The 26,334-nt window shown below is 40.2% G+C and overlaps 2 protein-coding genes across 4 annotated transcripts in view; both read left to right on the top strand.

Moving 5' to 3' along the window:
• FMO3 (flavin containing dimethylaniline monoxygenase 3) overlaps positions 1-7,754 on the top strand; it is a 29,852-nt gene extending 22,098 nt beyond the window's left edge. For both annotated transcript variants that reach the window (XM_055419657.2, XM_055419656.2), the window contains exons 7-9: positions 1,488-1,843; positions 4,928-5,000; positions 5,739-7,754. In XM_055419657.2, coding sequence (XP_055275632.1) covers positions 1,488-1,843; positions 4,928-5,000; positions 5,739-6,081 — 772 coding nt within the window. In that variant the 3' untranslated portion in view covers positions 6,082-7,754. The remainder of the gene's footprint in view (positions 1-1,487; positions 1,844-4,927; positions 5,001-5,738) is intronic.
• An 11,036-nt stretch (positions 7,755-18,790) lies between these two features.
• The window catches only part of LOC129551571 (putative dimethylaniline monooxygenase [N-oxide-forming] 6), a 28,038-nt gene continuing 20,494 nt past the window's right edge, over positions 18,791-26,334 (top strand). The window contains exons 1-2 of one of the 2 annotated variants that reach the window (XM_055419655.2): positions 18,791-24,414; positions 24,848-24,985. In XM_055419655.2, coding sequence (XP_055275630.1) covers positions 24,854-24,985 — 132 coding nt within the window. In that variant the 5' untranslated portion in view covers positions 18,791-24,414; positions 24,848-24,853. The remainder of the gene's footprint in view (positions 24,415-24,847; positions 24,986-26,334) is intronic. The other variant, XM_055419654.2, reaches the window with a different exon arrangement.

The raw sequence follows: 26,334 nt of genomic DNA, 5'->3' as shown, positions 1-26,334 counted from the left end.
GTGATGTCTACTGAGATGTGGACAACCATGGGAGAGGCAGAAGTTTAGTTTTAAATGTATTAAAGTGGGAATGCCTGTTCGGTATTTGCATAGAAGAATGTGGAACAGCAGTGGGTACATAAGATAGAAGAGAGATTCAAACCATAAGTTTAAAATGTGGACTGGTCAGAATATAGATAGTATTTAAATAAATGAAAACTAGATGACATCTCTTAAAGAATGAATGTCAATAGAGAAGACAAAAGACCTGAGGCATGTTGCTATTTAGAGGTCAGGAAGAGAAGAATTCAGCAGAGGACACTGAGAAGTAATAGCTAGGTATAGCGAGGTGGGTAGAAAGGAATCAAGAGTGAGTGATGACATGAAAGCAAAATGAACACAGTGTTTCAAGGAGGAGGAAACCATCAAGTGCGAGTTTACTAATAAATTGGGTAAAATAAGGAGTAACAGTGGACCACTGGATCCTGTGGCTTGAAGATCCTGGTGGCCTTGACAAAGGAGTTTCAACATGGAAGTAAGTTTAAGATAAATGGCTGATGATTCGAGCAGTTGAATCCAGCCTTCTTCCAACCAGAAGTCCAACCAAGCTCATTGTCTGGCTCAGTTTCCTCCCCCGTAGAATCTATCTATGGCTTTCTCTCACACACACACTGTTCCCATCATCCTATAAGACCCATGTCTTTTCTTCCAACATTATTGGGTTCACCCCTAAGGCAGAGTTCTGTGCACTCACTGGAGATATTACCAAATAAAAAATAATCAAAAGCTCTCTCTTTCCAGATTTCCAGTTTCCTCTTTCTTCTCCCAGCCTTATTTAAATTCCTAGACCCTCACTTCCTCACCTGACATGGCTTTGTCTGCATGGGGTTCACACTTCACCCTCTATGATAGAACCTGGCTGCAGCCTTTCACCCTTGTCTTCCTGCCCCCTATTTGATCTTCTTTACATCACAATGATCGCTTTGGATTATATTACGTTACGAATAATGGCTAACATTTCAAGCACTATCTATGTGCTACAAACTGCACCAAATTCTTTATATTACTTAGGTTTGCCGATGACCTGAGATAGGTATAGCAGTTATTGCCACTTCAGGTGAGGAAGATGAGGCAAGAAAAATTAAGAAAATTTAATTTGATCAAGATTCACAGTTGATCAGTAGCAAAGAAAAAAATTTAAAGACCCAGGTACTCTGACCTTTGTTTTTCCTGATATAGGGGATATGGTCTGAGTGCTTATTCTGGAATTTTGGGAGACTTCTGTGGGAAAAGAGAGAAAGATCAAAGGAAATAGAGAAGGGTTTAGCAAAAACCAATTTCTGTTACTCCACAATGTGGCCTTACATAAGTTTTATCTATCAGCCATATTGATGACACTCCATGGCACATTAAAAAATCTTAGGTAGGTTTTTCATATCAGTTAATTATGGACCAATAAAACAAAGGAAATGGTACTGTTCTAATGCTTGTTTCTGTTTTCCATACAGCACCCTGAGGAAAGAGCCTGTGTTCAATGACGAACTCCCAGCTCGCATTTTATGTGGCATTGTGACCATTAAGCCAAATGTGAAGGAGTTTACAGAGGATTCAGCTATTTTTGAGGATGGGACAGTGTTTGAGGCCATTGACTGTGTCATCTTTGCCACAGGCTATAGTTATGCCTACCCCTTCCTTGATGACTCCATCATTAAGAGCAGAGACAATGAGGTCACCTTATTTAAAGGCATCTTCCCGCCTCCACTGGAGAAGCCAACCATGGCTGTGATTGGCCTTGTCCAGTCTCTTGGAGCTGTCATCCCCACTACTGACCTGCAGTCTCGCTGGGCAGTACAAGTAATTAAGGGTAAGTAGACAAAGAATCTCATTGATGGGGAAGATGAGAATGATTTGAGTCTTTAGGAAAACAATATTCCTATTAACAAGGAACAAATCCTAGGTCCCACCCAGTTTTCAGAATCTATAATTCTATATTTTTGGTACTATATTCTATAAGCAATTAAAAATATATTGGATTGTCATAAACAATAGTACAAGATAATGATTCAAGAGTGTTTTTGTGATTTATAACTTCTTGCATGCTCAGTCGCTTCAGTTGTATCTGACGCTTTGTTACCCCATGGATCATACCCTGCCAGGTTACTCTGTCCATGGGATTTTCCAGGCAAGAAAACTGGAGTGGGTTGCCACTTCCTCTTCCAGGGGATCTTCCCAACCCAGGGCTTGAACTCACATGTCTCATGTCTCCTGAATTGGCAGATGGGTTCTTTACCACTGGCACCACCTGTTAAGCCCTATAACTCCTTAGAATTGTCAATTACCGAAGACCTTTCATTAAACTTGAGAATACCAGATCTTCTCATCTTAGGTGCAGGAGAACTTTATAAAATTAAGATTTTCGAAACTCAGTAGAATGATATTGCTTGAAAGGTTAATGAAAGAAGATGTTTCAAAGACAATATCCAGCAACTTTCAGTTCAGTTCAGTTCAGTTCAGTCGCTCAGTCGTGTCCGACTCTTTGCGACCCCATGAATCACAGCACGCCAGGCCTCCCTGTCCATCACCAACTCCCAGAGTTCACTCAAACTCATGTCCATCGAGTCGGTGATGCCATCCAGCCATCTCATTCTCTGTCATCCCTGTCTCCTCCCACCCCCAACCTTTCCCAGCATCAGAGTCTTTTCCAGTGAGTCAACTCATCGCATGAGGTGGCCAAAGTATTGCAGTTTCAGCTTTAGCATCAGTCCTTCCAATGAACACCCAGGATTGATCTCCTTTAGAATAGACTGGTTGGATCTCCTTGCAGTCCAGGGGACTCTCAAGAGTCCTCTCCAGCACCACAGTTCAAAAACATCGATTCTTCGGCGATCAGCTTTCTTCACAGTCCAACTCTCACATCCATACATGACCACGGGAAAAACCATAGCCTTGACTAGACGGACCTTGGTTGACAAAGTAATGTCGCTGCTTTTTAATATGCTATCTAGATTGGTCATAACTTTCCTTCCAAGGAGTAAGCGTCTTTTAATTTCCTGGCTGCAATCAGCATCTGCAGTGATTTTGGAGCCCAAAAAAATAAAGTCTGACTTTAAACATCCACATTCATGAAAAAAACTATGATTTCTGGAAAGGAAGTGGCTTTCTTGCTCTGTTTTCTTCCTTGCCATGTATCATATAAGGACAAGCAGTGTAGATCAGATCAGTAGAAGCAGAAAGCATTTGGTGTTATAGACAGTCTCTAAGGTAAAGGAATACTAAGTCCCTGTATTTTAAAAAGAAACAATGAACTTGATTAGGGTCAAGTAAAGAAGGCAGGCAGCAGCATCCAGCCGCAAGTACTGGAATCAGATTCACATTAAGGTTTGAATGCCATTGTGGGCAGATTCGGAAAATAAAGCCAAGCTATGGTTAAAGAACAAATCGAGATGTCAAAGTGTAATATGCCAAGTCTGGTTGGTCTTAAACCTAAAACTTCTGGATAATGAATCTTAACAGGTCTACTTCCTTTGAAGCCACATGTAAGGCTTCCAGTCCTACCTGACTTGCTGGGGTTTAAATGCTCTTTTATCCTGGATATTTGAACCTGCAACTATATATCCTGCATCATCACTCACGCCCAGGCTCCCAACCACATCACTATGGTCCTACATATCAGCAATTTCTCTAAATCTCCTTCACTCCCCTGGTCCCAAGCAGAGATGTGTTGCAGGGTGATGTTTCTCCAGCGAGGCAGCAGCCAGCAAAGTGATGGGATGAAATCCTACTTAGAACTGAACTCAGGATTCAGATTCAGAGAGACTGGCATTAAAATGTAGGTCTAAATTGCTTATAAAATATTCACTTACTCTCTGTGAAATACTAGTTATAACCTGGGCTCCGAAGAAAGGAGAAAGGGCAGAGACCCAGCTAACAGAGAATTGATGCAAAGACTCAGTCTTAGGGAAAATGAGAGATAAGGCAAACAACCCAATTTGGGGGAATAGGATTACCAGACCGAGGGGTCAGTTACAAGCAGCCCAATGGCAATAGCTGGTAGACTACAGAATATATCCTCTTCTCCATCTCTCCTCCCGCCCAAGGACAGAACCAGTTCCAAGGTTTGGAACAAGGCCATGTTGACAGACTGTTCTTATTATCCTGCCTGTAGGGATTTCAGGAACAGAAAGTCATTGTAGGTCTTGAGCAATAAGAGCTAGACTGGAAATTCTAGTCTTGTTCCAGGTGATCCCAAAGTTGCCAAAGAAACCACATTAGGTTTGAAGCATCTCCAAGTACAGAAGTTTGGGTCTAGGTTTTAGAGAATTCTGTAAGTTAATGCCAGGAAAAGCCTGAAATCCAGGGGCAGCCCCAAGTCAGATTGGCCTCCCAGGACCTCCCTATATCCTTGGTGACTTGTGGACAGTCCACATCCACAGTCTCATTCAGGAGCTGTTGGCTTTCCAGAGAGAACCTTGTAGTTTCGCTAAATTCTCTATCTTATCTGTTATAAATTCCCTTTTGGGGCAAAGCAAGATAACTTTCTATGAAAATCTGTTTGTTAAATCTTAAAAAAGAGATGTCAATATACCTTTGACTATAATTTATTAGATGACATACTTAAAAATAAAACTGAGAGAGTAGAATATAATCCTTCAAACTGATTTTTAAATCCAATAACCAGTTTAAGAGCAAAGATGGAAAGATGAAAAGTTATTTGGTTTTAATCACTGTGACAAGTATCATCTCTGAGATTAGGAATGACTTATATGTTTGTCTCAGAATGACTCCCTGGTTATTTGTTCAAGATTTTATTTTTCTAGATAATGACAACAAAATTTGAAAATACTAATGTGATTCACAACTCGTTATTAAAAAAGAAACATTGCAGGCTAGTCCTATGACAGACTTATCTAACTATTATCATGTCTTTCCACTTTTTTTTTTTTTTTAGGAACTTGCCCTTTGCCTTCTGTCAAGGACATGATGAATGATATTGATGAAAAAATGGGGAAAAAGCTCAAATTGTAAGAGCATCTATGGTAAAGGGGATCTATAATTTTCATAGCAAAATCTGAATTTGTGAATACTTAGAACTGTTTTAGTCTTGAACAGTCCTGAGTGGGGCCATTAGGGTGACAGCTATGAGCTAAATCCAGCCATTCAACAAATAGTTATCAAGGATCTACTTTGCACCTGATATGCCACTAAATCCTGTTTCAGCCCTCCATAGCTCCTGCAGTATATCTTAAAAAGGAGACCCAGAAAGATTAAAAATCAGAGGAGTTTGGGAACACATGGATGTGGACTTCTATTTTCTAGTTCATAAATCCTCTAAAATGTAAGGATGTCTTCCAACACGTGGCTCTAATAAAATGACTCAGCCACACAAGAACTAGTCAGAAGAATTAGGCTCCAGTCCTACCTCTGTCACTAATCAGCTCAGTGGCCATGAATTAATAACTTCACTTGAGCAAGAGATAATTCCTCTACTTGTAAATGTGGATAAAAATGCCTTTCTCAGCAGCCTTGTTGTGTTATGGAATGTCCAAGTGAGATCAGTATGAAAGTCCTTCAGTAAAATCTACAAAGTACTGGATAATAGTACTAATACTATTAGTACTAATATTATGAACAATAATCCCCTTACCAACAAAAGGATCGATGTTGATTTGCATGGATAAAAAGGTGTGAGGCATTTTCCCCTGTTCTTATTTCTACACAAAGCTCAGATAGCCACAGTCTTGTTTCTCTCTCTCCTCTAGGTTTGGCAAAAGCGATACCATACAGACGGATTATGTTGTTTATATGGATGAACTTGCCTCCTTCATTGGGGCAAAGCCCAACATCCCATGGCTGTTTCTCACAGATCCAAAGTTGGCGTTGGAGGTTTACTTTGGCCCTTGCACCCCGTACCAGTTTAGGCTGGTGGGCCCAGGGAAGTGGCCAGGAGCCAGAAACGCCATCCTGACCCAGTGGGACCGGTTACTGAAACCCATGACAACAAGAGTGGTTGGGAGTCCTCTGAAGCCTTGCTTATTTTGCAACTGGTTCAGACCTGTTCTTATTTCTGTTGTATCAATTGCTGCTTTCATTGTGTTGTTCTAGCCATCACTCTACCTAGGATTCTGAACATTACTAACAATATCTGGGAAGAAACTTTGCTATATAAAAATTAAGAATTTCACACCTATTTTCCTATTCAATGGGCATTAGTAAGACAGTACTATCTCTAGGTTTCTAAATAAGCCCATATGAGAATCATGTCATGATCTAAAGAGCATTTATCATTTCCCCTTAATTTTCACAAACATTTCATAATTCCATAACATTTCCATAACATTTTATAGTTAGATATATGCTTTTTAACTTAACTCATCTGAAATATTTGACATGATTCCTTTTCTCCTTTAACAGTCTTTGAAATATATATTTCAAATCTAACCAGTGAGTAAATTAAGCAAAGTAGTCACAAGATGATAGTCTCAGCCTAATTTTACCAACTATTCACCAGGATCAAGGGGGGAATTTGGTTATTTGGCTATTATATTCTATTTTTGTTTCCTGCTGTGTCCTCCAGGCAATTCCTCCTGTTCCCTGGCCAAGAAAAGTAGCATGAAGACCTTGTCTATAATGAAAGTTAGCAAGAAGTAACTCATTTTATTTATATTCTCAATAAAGAAACAAACTCTCACATGTAGCAGCAAGATAAGGACAGCAACAACAATGAGTGGAGCACTAAATATTCCTTTTAACTGAATGGAAAGTCATAAAAAAATTAAATCTTTAGTCAAAGCTGTAACCCAAGTCTAGTAAAACCTGGTATGGATCATATAGAATTATATCCCTTATGGAATGTAGTACCAAAATAAATCTAAAATGTTATTTTTAAAGTATTATTATGTGTTACAATTAAATTTTGATAGTTAAAAATGTTTATGTTTGACATTATGGAGCAGATAAAATAATCTATTAGCATCATCAGTTACCAGGGGGTTCTTCATATTGTTAAACTCTATATTTCTTACTATACCCTCACTTTTTTTTCCAAACAAACTTTATTATTTTTAAAAAATGTGTTATATTTGGTTATGAAGGAACAGACACAGATTTGGGGGAAAATACTTCTGTATCTTTCTTATTCACTATTCCTTTCTCTATTATGCTTCTTTATATAAAATACTTACAAAACCCTGGAACCTGTCAAATCGCTACCAGTTCCTAATAACCACACAAAAAGTCCTGCTAGGCTCAGAAGTCAGCATAGTACCAGCAGGACAGCCCCTTTAACCTGTCAGAAGACTGAGGACACACCCATACGTTCATCTATAGCTGGAGCCAGTAGAGCAACAAAAGGAGAAGGAGACCACGTTTTTCTCTAACACTTTCTTCTTTTCTTAATTCTTGGTATTTTAATCTTCAGAGCTAAGATTTATTATGGATGCTGCTGCACACAACTTTAAATCATTCCCTTTTCCTAACTGTTTAAGTCAATGGACATGAGCTAGTGAAAGACAGGGAAGCCTGGCATGATGCAGTCCACGGGGGTTGCAGAGTCAGACACAACTGAGTGACTGAACAAAAAAGCAGAGTAGCATTCTGCTTTGAAGTTCTTCTTACAAGATGTGAAATATTCCTAAATATTCCACGTGACACAGAACTTTTCTGGAAACCCTATGGCCTAAATGGAGTCAAGTAAACAAATAAAGTACAGCACATAAAATTTATTTTGTTGAAGTTATAAATGCTAGTGCACAAAATAAATTGAAGACTAAAACTGATATGATACAGTTTCTGTTATTCTTCCTCATATGATTCTTTAAGTTTTGTAAACATATATTGACTCATGAAGGATAGAATATCCTTCCTAAACTATTATAGCCAACATACTCTTTTTACTATTTTTAAAATTTTTATTGGAGTATAGAAACTAACAAAATTGTTAGTTGCTACTGTACAGAAAAATGAATCACCAATATATACACATATATCCCCTCCCTTTTGGATTTGCTTCCCATTCAGGTCACCACAGTGCATTAAGTAGAGATATACTCTCTTAATAGTCCTATTAATATCCATCTATTCCCATAACAAGTGCTTCCCAGGTGGCTCAACAGTAAAGAATCTGCCTGCCAATGCAGGAGACTCAGGAGACATGGGTTTGATACTGGATCAGGAAGATCTCCCGGAGGAGGAAATGGCAATCCACTCCACTATTCTTGCAGGAGAATCCCATGGACAGAGAAGCCTGGCGGGGGGCGGGGCGCAAGGGGAGGGGGCAGCTACAAGTCCATAGGGTCACAAAGAGTTGAATATGACTAAGCATGCTCACACACATTCCCATAGGAAACTGAACTATTGCAATGTCTTAATTACTTTGTACATAACATTAATGATTCTCAATTATTCATTTCTGCATATTTAACTCTGATAAGACTAATGTGTGTGTGTATTTCAACTGACTTACAGAATTTGAACATATGAAGCACACAAGATTATTTTCACTCCCAGTTACATCTAGAGATTCTTACCAGTTCTTTAAAATACATAGTCAGATATTAAAAATAAAAGCAAATAAACAAAAACTTTTTGTACAGCTGACAAAGCTATGTTGATTAGGTATGAAACTGACTTGCAGGATCATGGGATTATTGGCCACATCCAGTTACCACAATGGGAGGACAGGCCTATAAAGAGGTTTTGGCAATTCAGCCATTTAGAATTATCCAGCTTCTGAAACCAAGTAGTAGATTTTGGCCAAATACTGAGGTCAATGCCAATCTTCAGTGTATTTAACTACCAATCTTTTTCACTTTCTCTTTTCTGGCCTTTCATTTTCCTCTTTATCTTTCTCTCCTTCCTTCTCTGTTACCGTTCTTTCTTCTTTTTTTCTTTCTTCAACTTCTTTGTTCTTCCTTCTTCCCCTTCTGTCTTTCTTTTTCCTTTTCCTTCAGCAGAAATGGAGGCAGGAGCACTCACTTCAGAGGACTCTTAGATCTTCCCACATGCTAACACTAAACAGTCTTCCAAGAAGTGAGCATGCTCCCCGAAGCACAACCATGCTAGATGCTGTGATGAAAATCCTGAGTTAAATATCACCCTTTCATTCTATATTTAAATATCTTCAGTCAGGTACACAGTCTGGTACGTAACAGAGAACTGGGAAAAAAAAAAAAAAACAACTAACTTTGAGCAAGCAGAAACACATTTTATAGAAATCAAGTCTTTGTGTTCTCAGTTGTCCAAGATTTTCAGAATTTGCTAGAATCTGCTATAATGTTAGACTAATAATTAAAGCTTAATTAGTCCTCAGAATAACCCTTTGATACAAGTGTATAATTAGTCCTCAAAATAACCCTTTGATACCAGAGATTCTCAGAAGTCAAGAGAAGTCTAGTTTTTCTATATGAACATCTTTTTAATGAAGAAATGTCAAAAATACTATAAAACTGTAATTTATCTTAAAAGGTTATATAGCAAAAACTAGAACTTTAGCATGAAAGAATATAATGCAATACTGCATATACAGTCAAAAGATAATTACAGGTTTTATTTCTAAAATAGGGATTTATAGGACCCTACCTGTACCCTAAGATTCAGCTGCAAGTTCAATCTTTAAAGATAGGAAATGGCTTTCAGTTCTATCATAATGAATTTCATTTGGAGACAAAACTAAAATGATAAGTGTGAGGCCCCTTATGAAGATAAGTCTTGGACCAAGTGGTCTCTCTGATGGCCCTTCTAATCAGGATCTTAAAAGTCAGTGGTCCTTAACACGATCCAATACAATATCCAATACAATACTCATTTACTAGTGCTTTGCAATGCTCTATCTACAGTCCTGAAATGACACTTAATAGAAAATATAACCTATCTACACACATTAAAAAATGTCTATCACTGTAGCCTCAGTTGTAGTATATAAGATCTCTTTGGATTTTTCACCTACAAATACACATATACTGGGTTTCAAAAGTTGTTTGAAATATTGGAAAAATCATTGAACAGGATTTTAAATGGTTTCAAATATCTGAAAAGAAATGAGAAAAAGAGCCTCCCTGGTGGGCCAGATGGTAGAGAAACTACTTGCAATGCAGGAGACCTGGCTTCAGTCTCTGGGTTGGGAGATCCCCTAGAGAAGGGAATGGCTACCCACTCAAATATTCTTGTCTCGTCCGAAATGAAGCAAAATCACCCCTAATAAGAATCATTATATAATGACTGAAAAAAATCTGAGTCAAAGATTATAATCAAGGATTATACACTCATCCAGAAAGAGCACCGTTCAAGTCCAAAGTCACATCATATGACATCTAACTAAGTACATTGCTTCAGCATGTCACAATTGCCTCCTTATTTGAAATGATTTTTCAGGGTGACATCTGACCTTTTTGTGTCTTGTCCAAGATCTATTTATCTTTGCAGACACGGAAATCACGTAGCACATATTTCTCCTCAATACAGATAATACACAAATCATAGTCCAACTTGCTGATGTGGATAAATGATATTATCTAAGTATAATCAGCTCTGTGTATTGACATCCAGAGGCTACAGGGAGTGGCTGGACTCTCTTTTATTTGAAGTACTTATATAACCATTTATGAATTTTCTTTGTTTATATATAACATTGCCTACTTGATGTATTATCTGGCACATAGATAGGCACCTCTAACATAAAACTACTGAATTCCACTCTTCATTTTCCTCACCCCTAACACACATTGGCAATGGCAAGCCACTCCAGTACTCTTGCCTAGAAAATCCCATGGATGGAGGAGCCTGGTAGGCTGCAGTCCGTGGGGTCGCTAAGGGTCGGATACGACTGAGCAACTTCACTTTCACTTTTCACTTTCACACATTGGAGAAGGAAATGGCAACCCACTCCAGTGTTCTTGCCTGGAGAATCCCAGGGACGGGGGACCCTGTTGGGCTTCTGTCTATGGGGTCACAGAGTCGGACACGACTGAAGTGACACAGCAGCAGCAGCAACACACATTATACCCCAAACTTGTTTCTCCCTCAGCCTTATTCACCCTGGTAGTAAGATGTCTAAATATTCAGTTTCTCAAGCCAAAAACTAAAGCATGATCCCTGATTCTTTTCTTTGCCTCCTGTATTTGTTTGCTAGAACTGCCATAACAAAATACATGAGATTGACTGGCTTAAACAACAGGAAGGTATTTCCTTACCATTCTGGAAGCTAGAAATCTGAAACCAAGTTTTCAGCAGGGTTGGTTTCTTCTGAGGCCTTTCTCCTGTGCTTGTAGACAGCCATCTCTCCTCCCTCTGTTATCACATGGTCTCCCCACTTTGTATGCCTGTATCCAAATTTCCTCCTTATAAACACACAGACATCCTGGATTTGGCCCATACCCAAATCTCATTTTAAATCAGTTACCTCTTTAAAGACCTCTCTCCAAATAGAGTCACAATCGGAGGTACTGGGGCTTAGAATTTCAATACAGAAATTTGAGATGGACACAGTTCAGCCCTTAGCACCTCACTCCCTTCCTATCTACTACCTATATCATCAGCAGATGTCTGCACTTCTCTCTACCTCCACAGCCTCTGCCTTGGTCCAAACCACTATTAACTATTAACCATCACTCTAAGAGCCTCCCGAGTAGTCCCTTTGCTTCCAGTCTTACATCCTAACATTCCAATTTCTATACAGCAGCAAAGGTGATCTTTCTCAAACACATATAGGATCTTATCACCCCCAAGATTAAATCCCCACACTAGTGAGCCATTGTAATTAGAATACAACACTAAATCCACTAAAGCCTTTGACTGTGTGGATCACAAAAATCTGTGGAAAATTCTTAAGGGGATGGGAATACCAGACCACCTTACCTACCTCCTGTGAAACCTGCATGCAGGTCAAGAAGCAACAGTTAGAACCATACATGGAACAATGAACTGGTTCAAAATTGGGAAAAGAGTACGTCAAGGCTATATATTATCATCCTGCTTATTTAACTTATATGCAGGCTACATCATAAGAAATGCTGGGCTCAATGAATCACAAACTGGATTCAAGATTGCCAGGAGAAATATCAACAATCTCAGATATGCAGATGATACCACTTTAATGGCAGAAAGTGAAGAGGAACTATAGAGCCTCTTCATGAAAGTGAAAGAGGAGAATGAAAAAGTTGGCTTAAAACTCAGCATTCAGAAAACTAAGCTCATACCATCACTTCATGGTAAATAGATTGGGGGAAAAAAAGGAAACAGTGACAGATTTTATTTTCTTGGTCTCCAAAATCACAATAGATGGTGACTGTAGCCATAAAACTAAAAGATGGTTGCTCCTTGGAAGAAAAGCTATGACAAACCTAGGCAGCATATTAAAAAGCATAGACATCAGTTGGCTGACAAAGGTCCCTATAGTCAAAGCTATGGTTTTTCTAGTAGTCATATACGGATGGGAGAGCTGGGCCATAAAGAAAGCTGAACGCCGAATTCAAACTGTGGTATTGTAGAAGATTCTTGAGAGCCCTTTGGACAGTAAGAAGACAAAAATCAGTCAATTCTAAAGAAAATAACCCTGAATACTCATTGGGAGGACTGATGCTGAAGCTGAAGCTCCAATACTTTGGCCACCTGATGCAAAGAGCTGAGTCACTGGAAAAGATCTTGATGCTGGAAAATGATTGAAGGCAGGAGAAGTGGATGACAGAGGATGGGATGGTTCAATGGCATCACCAACTCAATGGACATGAGTTTGAGCAAACTTCAGGAGATGGTGCAGGACAGGGAATCCTAGCGTCCTATAGTCCACGGGGTTGTGAAGAGTCAGACATGACAGTGGATGAACAATGAATGACAACAAATGGAAAGAAAGCCATGTTATTATAAACTACAGAAGTACATGGTTGCCCTTGTTCCTTATTACTACCGTCCTCATCCAGATAGCATTCCCTGTATTTTTAGGACATCACACTGTTCTCCAAGGGCTTTCAAATTTATCACCCTCTTTTCATGAACACATGAGCAGTAGGTAAGCTTACCAGGATAGTCTCCACATCTGTATTACAGATGAGGAAATAAATATGCAAAGAGCTAGTGGCAGAGCCAAGAATCTTTCAATCCCCTGGCAAGGTACAGGTTAATTCTTTGACAAAAATAGAAGGAAACCAACTATATTCTGCAAGCCCAGTTCTCTGTTGACCATTTTTCTAGGGTTAAGATAACACTATTAAACAAAGGAAATTCTGACTACCCTTTCCAATCTTAAGATGGTTCCTACAGCACTCAAACCTTTTCTTATAGACTTTGTATCTACTGTATTCATGACTGCTGTTCACAAACTCAGTTATTAGACTTAGTTATGGAGGAAGCCCTGAAAATAAACAGCTTACTGAATTGGAAACACAAGTTGGTCAGAATAACTGCCCATTTCTTCTTGCCAAAAGGATTAAGTTATAATAGTATACCCCACATGGAAATGTATACCATCTTACTTGTTGTGTAACTATGTGGGAATCTGGTAAATAAAGGTTTCAACTTTGTGTTGAGTCCATGCCATAGATATGTAGAAAGTCCAAGGCACTCCCTGACACTGGGAGAAACTATGGAGGCAATGGGGTTTGCTTTGGAGTTACAAGATTTCCCTTTATGCTTTTGTGCTCCTTGGCATATTTGCCATGTTATTCCAATACCCACTGCTTTCATACTTCTCCTGCTTTCACACTAAACAAAGAATCTGTAATTCACTCTCATTAAGGATTACTGAAAACAGCTGACAATGTCATCTCTCCTCAGGTGTATATTTCAACATCTTATTTACACGATTAGTATTTTAATTCTTTTTTGTACATTTTTATTGGAGTATAGTTGATTTCCATATAGTCAAGGATATGTATGGTCTTCCCAGTGGTCATGTACAGTTGTAAGAGTTGGACCGGAAAGAAGGCAGAATGCAAAACAATTGATGCCTTCAAACTGTGGTGCTGCAAAAGACTTCTGAAAGTCCCTTGAACAGCAAGGAGATCAAACCAGTCAATCTTAGCAGAAATCAACCCTGAATACTCATTGGAAGAACTGATGCTGAAGCTGAAACTCCAGTACTTTGGTCATCTGATGCAAAGAGTTGACTCAGTGGAAAAGCCCCTGATGCTGGGAAAGATTGAGGGCAGAAGGAGAAGAGGGTGTCAGAGGATGGGATGGCTGGAAGACATCACTGATGCAATGGAAAAGAACTTGGGCAAACCCCAGGAGATGGTGAGGGACAGGGAGACCTTGCATGCTGCAGTCTATGGGGTCACAGAGTCAGACATAACTGGCAACTGAACAACAACAACTGATTTACCTTATTGTGCTAGTTTCAGGTGTACAACAAAGTGAATCAGTTGATATTCAAGAGGAGGGCAAGGTGGGGATTTCTTTCTCATAGCAATAATGAAGACAAGACGGTGAGTTTCCAGGTGGTAGCAATAGTCAAAGTCTTACAAAGGGTCCCAAAAAACAAGAAATAGATTCTTTTAGGTCCACCACAGAAGTTCTGCCTCTCTGACCATTCATTGAACTCAGAGTCTAAAGACCTAAGCCTGTCATTTTCCTTCTTAATCACTTCAGTTTGCTCAGAAGTACCCATCCCTCCACTTGACCTTTTGGGTATCTTTGTTGCCACACAGGTAAGCATAAGAGCCACTTGTTCCTACAAGGCACTTGCTTTAGTACACAATTTCCCACAATCAAACATAGGTGATAATATGGTTAGTTGTGATACCACCATTTTCCATGGTTTACTGCATCCCAATTCACAGCTGTCAAAGGGCTCAGCACTACATTCAGATCTAAGGACATGACCAAGCCAGCTCCCAAATATCATTTTTAAGTGTTCGTTTTATTGGACCATTCCTGGCAGCAACTTTTGTGTTAGTCAGTACCCAGTCATCATTTATTTTAACATAAAGAATATAATATTAAAAATCGCTGGTGAGATACTAGAAACCCTAAAGAACAAAAAGAGGATACAGAATATCATAGAGGTAGTAACTGCAGAAAGGGCTACCACCTCCAGGCCTAAGAGACTGAGATGATTGGAACTTAGAAGCTAAAAGGAAACTTGCAGAGCTGAGATTGCAGCTCTGAGGAGGGTGCCAGCTGGCTAGGGTTGGCTCTTTGAAGCAGCATGTAGAAACTGGCTCTATGAGTATTGAATCAACTGTAACCTGGAACTAGCTATGGAACCAGTATACTGTCACAGTAGTGCTGACAGGAACAGGAAGCAAATAGAAAGGAGTAAGTGCCTTCTTTTCTAGGTTCTAAACTCCCCCAGACAAGGAGCCAGCTGGCAAAGAAGAATGAGGTTTGCAGAGTCCCAGGCCCAGAAAGTAGAGCAGAAAAGAACACGTTTGATGAAAAGACAACCTACTGAATGGGAGAAAACATTTGACAATGATATGAACAATAAAGGATTAATATCCAATGTATATAAACAGTTCATACAATTCAGTATTAAATGCAACCTGATTAAAAAACGGGCAGAAGAACTGAATACGCATTTTTCCATTGGGGAAATACAGATGGCCAGTACACATCAAAAGATACTCAACTGATTCACACTGTTATGTAACAGAAACCAACAGAGCATTATAAAGCAACGAAAAAAAATTTTTTAAGATACTCAGTATCACTAATCTTCAGGGAAATGAAAATCAAAACCACAGTAAGATATCACGTCACACCTGTCAGAGTGGCTATAACCAAAACTCTACAAATAACAAATGTTGGCAAGAATGTGGATAAAAGGGAACCTTATACACTAGTGGTGGGAGAGTAAATTAGTGCAGCTACTGTGTAAAACAGCATGGACATCTCTCAAACAACTAAAAACAGAACTACTATATGACCCAGCAATTCCATTCCTGGGTATATACAAGAAAAAAACAAAAACACTAAGTCAAAAAGATACATTCACCCTAATGTTCATAGCAGCATTATTTATAATTACCAAAAGATAAAAGCAACCTAGTCAAGGCTATGGTTTTTCCACTGGTCATGTATGGATGTGAGAGTTGGACTGTGAAGAAAGCTGATAGCCAAAGAACTGATGCTTTTGAACTGTGGTGCTGGAGAAGACTCTTGAGAGTCCCTTGGACTGCAAGGAGATCCAACCAGTCCATTCTAAAGGAGATCAATCCTGGGTGTTCATTGGAAGGACTGATGCTAAAGCTGAAACTCCAATACTTTGGCCACCTCATGCGACGAGTTGACTCACTGGAAAAGAGTCTGATGCTGGGAGGGATTGGGGGTGGGAGGAGACGGGGACGACAGAGAATGAGATGGCTGGATGGCATCACCGACTCTGTGGACATGAGTTTGAGTGTACTCCGGGAGTTGGTGATGGACAGGGAGGCCTGGCGTGCTGTGATTCATGGGGTCGCAAAGAGTCGGTCACGACTGAGCGACTGAACTGAACTGAACTGAAGTGTCTACCAACAGATGAATGAAAAAAAGAAGATGTGACGTATATACAATGGAATACTACTCAGTCACAGAATGAAATTCTGCTATTTGCAGCAACATGGGTGGACATGGAGGGCATTATGCTAAGTGAAATAAGTCAGACAGAGAAAGACAAATACTGCATGATATAATATATATGTGGAATCTAAAAAACTTACAACAAACCAGTCAATATAACGTAAAAGCAGCAGACTCACACATATAGAGAACAAACTAGTGGTTATGGGGGACAGGGCAATATAGGCGTAGGGCAGGTACAAATTACTGAGTGTAAGATAGGCTCAAGGATGTATTGTACAACATGAGGAATGTAGCCAATATTTTTAATAATGATGAATGAAAATTAACTTTTAAATCATATAAAAATTAAAAACAATAGCAAAATTTTTAACGACTTTGAGATTAAAGGAAAATGATAATCAATCAGCCAGCATTCTTTAAACCCATCTCAAATACCACTGCTGCTGCTACTGCTAAGTTGCTTCAGTCATGTCCGACTCTGTGTGACCCCATAGACGGCAGCCCACCAGGCTCCCCTGTCCCTAGGATTCTCCAGGCAAGAATGGCAGTGGGTTGCCATTTCCTTCTCCAATGCGTGAAAGTGAAATCACTCAGTTGTGTTCGACTCTTAGCGACCCCATGGACTGCAGCCTACCAGGCTCCTCCGTCCACGGGATTTCCTAGGCAAGAGTACTGGAGTGGGGTGCCATTGCCTTCTCTGTCAAATACCACACTTCCACCACAAAGCCTCTCAAGTTACTCCCATATAAATGTTTGCTCTCTCTCATTTGAGTCAATATAGTAACTTGGTTTCCTTTTGGTGTCACTTGTATTTTTCCCTGCAGTAGATTTATGCTTGTACTTATCTTAATCTCTCCCCTCCCCACTGTCCTTCTCCTCCATTCATGGACACATGCATGCTGGTTAGTGAATACTAAAACAGTAATTCACCTCTCTCCACATCCCCTGTGACTTCCCAATATCTAGTTGTATTGATTCACTGCCACATAGTAGGTATACATATTTTAATGAGTGAATAAGTTAGAAAATAAATTTAACTGATTGAATACCAGTCTAGGGAAATGAGACTTGGATAACACTACAGGTTTTTGAACATAGGAGTGCCTTGGTTAAACAATATATCACTTGAGGAAATAGAAGAAAATGGCCTCTTTGTGGAGTGATTGATCTAATTTTATTTTTTTTAAGTAATTAATTTATTTTTTATTGGAGACAAATTATTTGACAATATTATATTGGTTGGTTTTGCCATACCCATTTCACACCAGTCAGAATGGCTGCTATCCAAAAGTCCACATGCAATAAATGCTGGAGAGGATATGGAGAGAAAGGAACCCTCTTACACTGTTGGTGGGAATGCAAACTAGTACAGCCACTATGGAGAACAGTGTGGAGATTCCTCAAAAAACTGGAAATAAAACTGCCATATGATCCAGCAATCGCACTCCTGGGCATACACACCGAGGAAACCAGAATTGAAAGAGACACATGTACGCCAATGTTCATCGCACCACTGTTTATAATAGCCAGGACATGGAAGCAACCTAGATGTCCATCTGCAGACTAATGGATAAGAAAGCTTTGGTACATATACACAATGGAGTATTATTCAGCCATTAAAAAGAATACATTTGAATCAGTTCTAATGAGGTGGATGAAACTGGAGCCTATTATACAGAGTGAAGTAAGCCAGAAAGAAAAACACCAATACAGTATACTAACACATATATATGGAATTTAGAAAGATGCAAATGATCTAATTTTATAATCAGGAAAATTCTCAGTATCTAATTCACTGCACTCCCCCCTCCCATATCCTCCTGACCATGTCAGAAGGGAGATATATGCCAAAATTTCACAGACTTAAGTGGATCCAAAAACTGAAGCCAGTTTCACATAACACAACAAACAGAACGTATTTTGCAACCAGTAAGAAAATCAAACTAAGTAAAAGCATCTGGTGTAGAACTGTCTGAAAAGTTAAACAGAATATTACACTCAAAACAAAGGAAGGATGGCTCCAAGCATTCTTGTGGAAAGAGATGAAGTCTGTTCCAAATCCCAAGATACCATAAAATAATTCTGGCAGATGATCTGAATCACAGTTCTGTGTTACCAAAAAGAAAATATTTAGAATAGGATCACCAAGTTAAATCAACGTTTACTTATAGAGCTCCTACAGAATACCTATGGAGCTCCTACGGCTTCCCTGGTGGCTCAGATGGTAAAAGCATCCGCATGCAATGCGGGAGACCCGGGTTCAAACCCTGGGTCGGGAAGATCCCCTCACGAAGGAAATGGCAACCTACTCCAGTACTCTTGCCTGGAAAATTCCATGGATGGAGGAGCCTCATAGGCTAAAGTCCATGGGGTTGCAGAGTCGGACACGACTGAGCGACTCCACTTTTTCACTTTCGCGGAATACCCAGCTCTACTGGGTGTTGAGGAAGATACAATTTAGGTACACATTATGATCTGTGATAGGAAATATCAAATCAGTTGAACAGAGGTAAGAGTTAAAACTCATGAGACAATGAGCACACCACCCCAGAAGTCTCCAAGGTAAGGCAGTGTGGGACATTATATTTGATCTACAGGAACTCATCAGCAAAGTATTTAGGTACTAGGAAGCCTTCTTGAGGAGACTGAAGTTTATTCAGGGTCTGAAAGATGCAAAGGACTTGTACAGACCAAATGGAGGTGGAAGAGTTCCTCCACCCCTGAATTTAGAGGCCTGCACTAGGAGGGAGCATGATCACAAGCAGAGAGATGAGAAGGAGTGGGATGTATGTGATGGGCAGACAGGGTGTGTGCAGAGAAATGGTGGGATGGGTAGAGCAGGGCAGAATGTGACTGCCAGCAGGAAGTGATCTTCAACTCCTAAGAAGGGGCATGACATAATAGGTGCTTTGGGAAGATTAATTTCTCAAAGTCACTTGAAGTCCCAGCTTCAGAAGAATGGCCCTTGGGAAAAAGCAAAAGAAAGAAACACAGCTAGCCGCAGAAGAGCTCCTCAAAGAGAATGGAGTTGAATCTAAGTTCATTCATTGGGGCAGGCTGGGGCCAAGAAGATAAAGTTGTCACTGAAGAAAGGAAAGGGGACACTGCCATTCTGACCCTTCAGACTTTCTTCTGACTGAACAGCTTTCTTCTCTGTGGTCCACGGTCTCCTCTTAGATAAACCTGAGAGGTCACCTTCAAGGCAATTGCCATAAAACCTTATGCTTGAAGGAAACTTTCAGGAAATAGAAACCTAAATCTCTTTTCCTGTCTCCCTCTTCTATATTTGGCATAAACCAGGTAGAGTTAGGCATCAGCTCAGGAAAAAGAGTAAGGGAGTAACTCTGTGGTCTGAGCAGTTCTGGAGATACAATGACGTGAACCCCATGGATCTAGAATCACAGTAAAGCAAGGCCTCTGGCTACGGTTGTGAGTCTCCCAAGACTCCATTAGGTTCAGCAAAATACAATAATGAGAATTACAAGATATGAAGTGATCTGGAAAATCTTCCCAAACCCTCACCTATTCTGCAATAATCAGCTTGTCTGTCAAGCATCAGCGCTTCTCATGCCTTATACAAGGCTCACAGTAAATTCTCTTATTCTCCCCCAGCCTCCAAGAATTATAGACTGCTTCCCAGGGAAGCCAGACAACAGGCATCCTGTCCAAACTACTTCTGCTCTGTCCAGCATTCAAACTACAAATCACCTACGGAATTTGGAAAATGGAGAATTGAAGAAAAAGGAGTGGAAAAAGCTGGCTTAAAGCTCAACATTCAAAAAACTAAGATCATGACAAATAGATGGGAAAACAATGGAAACAGTGACAGATTTAATTTTCTTGGGCTCCAGATGGTGACTACAGCCATGCAATTAAAAGATGCTTGCTCCTTGGAAGAAAAGCTATGACACACCTAGAGAGCATATTAAAAAGCAGAAACATCACTTTGCTGATGTAGTCTCGTCTAGTCAGAGCTATGGTTTTTCTAGTAGTTATGTACAGATGTGAGTGTTGAACCACAAAGAAGGCTGAACATCAAAGAATTAATGCTTTCAAACTGTGGTGCTGGAGAAGAATCTTGAGAGTCCTTGGATAGCAAGGATATCAAACCAGTCAATCCTAAAGAAAATCAACACTGAATATTCTTTGGAAAGACTTGATGCTGAAGCTGAATCTCTAATACTTTGACTACCTGAAGCAAAGAGCCAACTCAGTGGTAAAGACCCTGGTGCTGGGGAAAATTGAGGGCAGGAGAAGAAGGGGGCAACAGAGAATGAGATGGTTGGATGGCATCATCAACTCCAAGGACATGAGTTTGAGTAAACTGCAGGAGAAGGACAGGGAAGCCTGGTGTGCTGCAGTCTATAGGGTGGCAAAGAGTCGGACACAACTTAGTGACCGAACAACAGTAACAACAATTCTTATATAGCTGGTTTGGCTTATACTTCAGAGGCCCCAAACAGTAGTAGTATTCTCTCCAATAGTCCCCGTGACCCAGAAGGGGAGGCACTGGGTGGTACTTCCTCAGCATCCTCTCCTCACACTGGGGTCCCATGCTGCTTCTAGGCAGCTGTATTGGACAGGATTTAATATAACCCCATTTTAGCTCATCTTGGGAGGCTCACAGCTGGCCCTCAAGAAACCATTACACACGTTTTGTTGCAACACCCTCTGGGAGTGCAGGCCAAATTCAACACAGAAGGTCCTTCCTAGGTAGCCAGTCAGAATCTGATCCTCTAGATTTCCCAGGTAGGAGGCAGGTGGACAAAGTTCCTGTCTGTAAGTGGCCGAATGGAGCTCCTCCTTTATGCATGTAGCAAGAAGCAGGTCTTCGGATCCCGTCTCTTTGATGGAAAAGGGACACACAGCACACCTACAGCTCTTTCCAGAGAGATTCATTTCAATATTCTTTCTCAAGCTTCATTTTCTTGACACTCTTACACTTTCAGTTATCAGCTGAAACTTCCAATTTAACTTGGCTTTTAGCAGCCAAATTAAATCAACTTTTGGACATTAGGGTCATATAGAACAATCTCTTAAGCAGTTTAAATATATTTGTGTTGTCTTTAGCTTACATTTTCTATCTTTAAAAAGTTTAGTTTGACTTATTCAGTAGATTGGGCTTCCCTGGTGGCTCAGCAGTAAAGAATCTGCCTGCAATGCAGGAGCCGCAGGAGATACAGGTTCCATCCCTGGGTTGGGAAGATACCCTGGAGGAGGGCATGGCAACAGTTCCATTATTCTTGCCTGGAGAATTCCATGGACAGAGAAGCATGGCAGTCTACAGTCTATGAGGTCATAGAGAGTCGGACACAACTGAAGAGATTTAGCATGCACTCATGCAGTCAGTAAATTAACAGATTCAGAGAATGTTGGAAGGATGCTATTAATAGTTCAGTTTTCTCATTTTACAGAGTAGAGATCTGAAGTTTTGTGAGAATTAACACAATATACAACCAAAGGGGTAAATCACTGAGTATTTATTATATAGCCATTAGAGAAGGGTATGAATGTGTTTAGGGGTTCCAGGAATACCAAACTGGTTTCCAATTCTTTTTTTTTTTTTTTTTTAATTTTTGACTGTGCTGGGTCTTTTTTGGGGCACATGGGCTTCTGCTAGTTGCGGTGCAAGGGCTGCCCTTGCTGGGGAGCACAGGCTGTAGGGTGCATGGGCTCAGTAGTTGCAGCATGTGGGCTTCTCTAGTTATGGCACACAGGCTTAATTGCCCTGTAGCATGGGGGATCTTAGTTCCCCAACCAGGGATTGAACCCTTGTCTCCTGCATTGCAAGGTGGATTCTTAACCACTGGACCACCAGGGAATTCCCTGGCTTCCACGTCATACCACATAACCCACTGTGCTACACACTGCTCAGTGACACTGACCCACTCCTGTAGGGTCCCTCCTGCATCCCAAGGATTGGAAGGTTCAAAACTACATTTCTAAGACTTGTTTGCAGTTAAAACTTGGATACAATTTAGGTTTTCCCATTGAGATAAACATCTGAGCTTGGAAGGCAAAGGGAAGCACAGGCTATATTTCTGTGACATGTTGGTAGGCAAACATGTTCCAACAAATGTGTTTACATCAGTCAGACTCCATACCTCACTTTTGAAGGCATCTGTGGTAACAGCAGAGGTTTCCTGTCCTTTGGGTGATAGCTCTAGTGGTATGACCTTACAAGGCCTGTGGCAGCCCTCTGGTTTCTCTGCCCTTTTATCTACTCCTTTTTTTGTGAAATAGAATAATTTCTGCTTCCTGTTCTAAATCATGAGTGATATGCATATAGGCCATGAATATAAAATCTTAAAGATGGAAGGACCTTCTCTGAGGCATCAACTCTATAATCACTCAGCAAGTCCCCAGACATCTACCTCCTCAATATCTCATCTGTCCAGTCTCTATTCTCCTTTCTGCTGACATTGCTCTAATTTAGGTCCCCCACATCTCTGCCTAAACTACTGAAATAACCTCCTGTGTTTTGATGCCCTTAATTGTAGTTATTGTCCATTCTAGCTTCTATGTGAATCTGATCTTTTCTGATCTTATCAATCCCTTGTGCAAAATTCCTGAATGGATCACCACAAGCCAGAGGATGGTATCCAAACCCTTGGATGTGGCACTTCAATACCCTTCATAATCTGGGCCCTGCCTGATTAATTCATCTGCTATTCCCATCACCTTGAAGAAGTGAAGTGAAGTCACTCAGTCGTGTCTGACTCTTTGTGATCCCGTGGACTGTGGCCTACCAGGTTCCTCCATCCATGGGATTCTCCAGGCAAGAATACTGGAGTGGGTTGCCATTTCCTTCTCCAGGGAATCTTCCCGACCCAGGGATTGAATGCAGGTCTCCCGCATTGGAGGCAGATGCTTTAACCTCTGAGCCACCAGGGAAGCCACCAGCAACACTGAACTAGTTGCAGCTTGCTCTATCTTGTTCTCTTTTCTGTGCATTTGCATATATTTTTCTTTCTGACTATTTTATGTTCCTTGCCCATCACCTACCTAAGAAACCTCTATTCTTCCTTCAAGATTCAACTTTCTTCTCACTTCCTCTTGAAGTTTCTCTCACTCCTCTTCCAGGTGGACCTAGATGTTCCTACCTGAGTGCCAGCACTCCACTGAATCACACTTCCATTGTGACTTTGATCACCTCTCTCCATTAGACTAAATGTTTCTAAATGGTAAAACTGTTCTTTTCATCTTTGAGCCCCCAACAGACTACTATAATGCATAACATGGTAAGCACTCAGAGAAGTGGATGGAAGGGAAGGAGGGAAGAGTAGGAAGAAGGTATATAGAAACAGGAACAGTGAGACGAGACAGAGCCAAGATTCAATGACTTCTAAATTCTGCCTGTTTCAAACTTGGAAACTCATCTTCTCCAAGAGTTAACTCATCTCATCAAGTCCTCCTAAATTTCTAGAAAACTGAGACCTTTTTTATCCACTGTTGGCCCAGCAAAACCTTTCATTATAGTCCAGGTGCATAGCCTTTGTTTACACATTCTATGACTCAAGAGCAAAAAGAAAGTTTAAAAACCATTGTTCCTCTAATCTCCCAGGGGGTTCATTTTATAGCTTTAATAACCATATTATAGTTATTGCTTTGTATTTTGGAACTAGAACCACAGACTTCATTCTTGCCTTCACTGTTTTCCTTTCTTCCTCTGCCCCCACCAACTTCCCCGCCCCTGTTCTCCTATGCCTACCACACTCAACCCTTCTCTTCCAAGTTTTCCCTTCCCAGGGCTCTACGTCATGAAAAATACAAGTACAAAGGAATTTTTACTTTAAGAAAAATAACTCCACCCCTTTCCCAATTTTTACATCAAAAGACATTGTTAAAAGCCATTCTCTTCTATGTTTAGAGAACTGTAACTTCTCTGGGGAAAGAAGGTGGTTGATTAAGAGTAAGGCTCGTTAGCGCCAAACATTACAAGTAAGTATAAGTGATTTGTTATGGTGGGTTTTTATGTAGAAGGCTTGAATTCTTGTTCCAGTTCATATACTTGTAAACTCTGAGACCATGAGGAAGTAATTTCTAGACTTCTTGGAATGATAGCCATTTCATTTGCAATTGAGAGTATTAGATAGATGATTATTCATAAGGTCCTTACTGCTCTGGGGTTCACTGGCTCTGCTATTTTTGGCATCTTGAATAATCAGAAGTCAGATTTAGTATCTTACTATAGCAAAAGTGGTTAAAAAAAAAAGAGAGAGAGTATAAACTTTTTTTTTTAGCATAAACTCTTAATGTGTATCTATGTCTTCTTGAGTGTGAAGATGAGGATCATGACATACAAACCTCAGCTGATTATTTCTACTGAAAAATATTTAAGCATTTAGGGATATCTCTCCTGATCCTCCTACAGACAACAATGGTGAAAAGAGTGGCCATCATTGGAGCTGGCATCAGTGGCCTGGCCTCCATACGGTGTTGTCTGGAAGAGGGGTTGGAGCCCACCTGCTTTGAAAGGAGTAATGAAGTTGGAGGTCTGTGGGAATTCTCGGTGAGTAAGACAATAGAAGGTGATGGGTTTACACTGCAAATCAAACGTGAACAGTTCTTTCAGACTTGATCACAAATGCTCCAGATGCTCTGGAAAATAAAATCTTCTCTCTCCCATCCTACTCAAGTCCTATCATTTAAAACTATCTCATACCAGCAAGGCTTATCCTAAAGAGGACTTCTCCAGCTCATTAAATGTTGCCACCTACATGGCAGAGCCCAAATCTCTAGGCTTTTAAAGGGTAAAAGGGTCAGTAGTTAACAGAGAAACTATACTATAGCCTCCCCATGTAACTGAAAGATCCTATGCCTCTTGCTGTTAAATCCTGAGAACATGGGCATGGGGGTGTGGGACATGTGAAAAGGAAAACCTAGACTGGGATCAGAAGTCCTGAGTTCCAGTAGCAACTCTGATTTTTTAAGCAGACAGATTTCAGGAAAGTCACATTTTTTCTTTCCATGCTTCAAATGCTCATTAGTCAAATGCAGAAGTTGAAAATAAAATTCCTTCTAAGCTGCCTCCCAATTATAGCAGGATATGATTTTTTAATTAATTCATGTCTATTAGGCACATATTATAAGTTATTATAAATGTTGATTGTGTATGGTATGTACATGGATATTAAATACTCTTGTCAGGCCATGTCCAGAGAGAAAAATGATTATCTCTGCCATTCTGTTCATTGCTAGAAAAACAATATAATCAGGAAATATTCATTATAAACCCAATTCTTAAATTTCAAAAACCAGCTTTGGGAAACTTCCAGATTTTCTGTCCTGAACTTCTAGCCATTAGGATTAGATATAGATGACACTTATTTGGCTTGAAGATATTCTAGCCACATCATTTATTTTGTAACCTCAGGCTGTCCGGGTCTCTGTATAGCCCTGGTTGCTCTGGGGGTCCTATAACTCTGAAAATATTGCATGAAATACAGATCATCAATTTGTATTTTCCACTAGGAAATAATCGAGGTTTTTTTTTTTATGAATTCAATTTTTAATTTACATTTGATCAAGGAGACATGGCTTAATCTAAACCATGAAATGGTTGTTTATTGACTTATTCCGTTCCGTTCCGTTCAATCGCTCAGTCGTGTCCGACTCTTTGCGACCCCGTGGACTGTAGCCTACCAGGCTTCTCCATCCATGGGATTCTCCAGGCAAGAATACTGGAGTGGGTTACCATTTCCTTCTCCAGGGGATCTTCCCGACCCAGGGATCGAACCCGGGTCTCCCGCATTGGAGGCAGACGCTTTAACCTCTGAGCCGAAGTAATTAAATGCTGCTTGAGCATCTATTTTGACAGAATCTTGTACTAAGTCCTGGGACGACAAATATGTGTCATAA

The sequence above is a fragment of the Moschus berezovskii genome, chromosome 17, assembly GCF_049115385.1.
Source record: "Moschus berezovskii isolate FMDL1 chromosome 17, NW_MosBer_1.0, whole genome shotgun sequence".
NCBI classification, from domain to species: Eukaryota; Metazoa; Chordata; class Mammalia; order Artiodactyla; family Moschidae; genus Moschus; species Moschus berezovskii.
The sequence above is the reverse complement of the archived record's forward strand: the minus strand, read 5'-3'. Positions and strand labels throughout refer to the sequence as shown.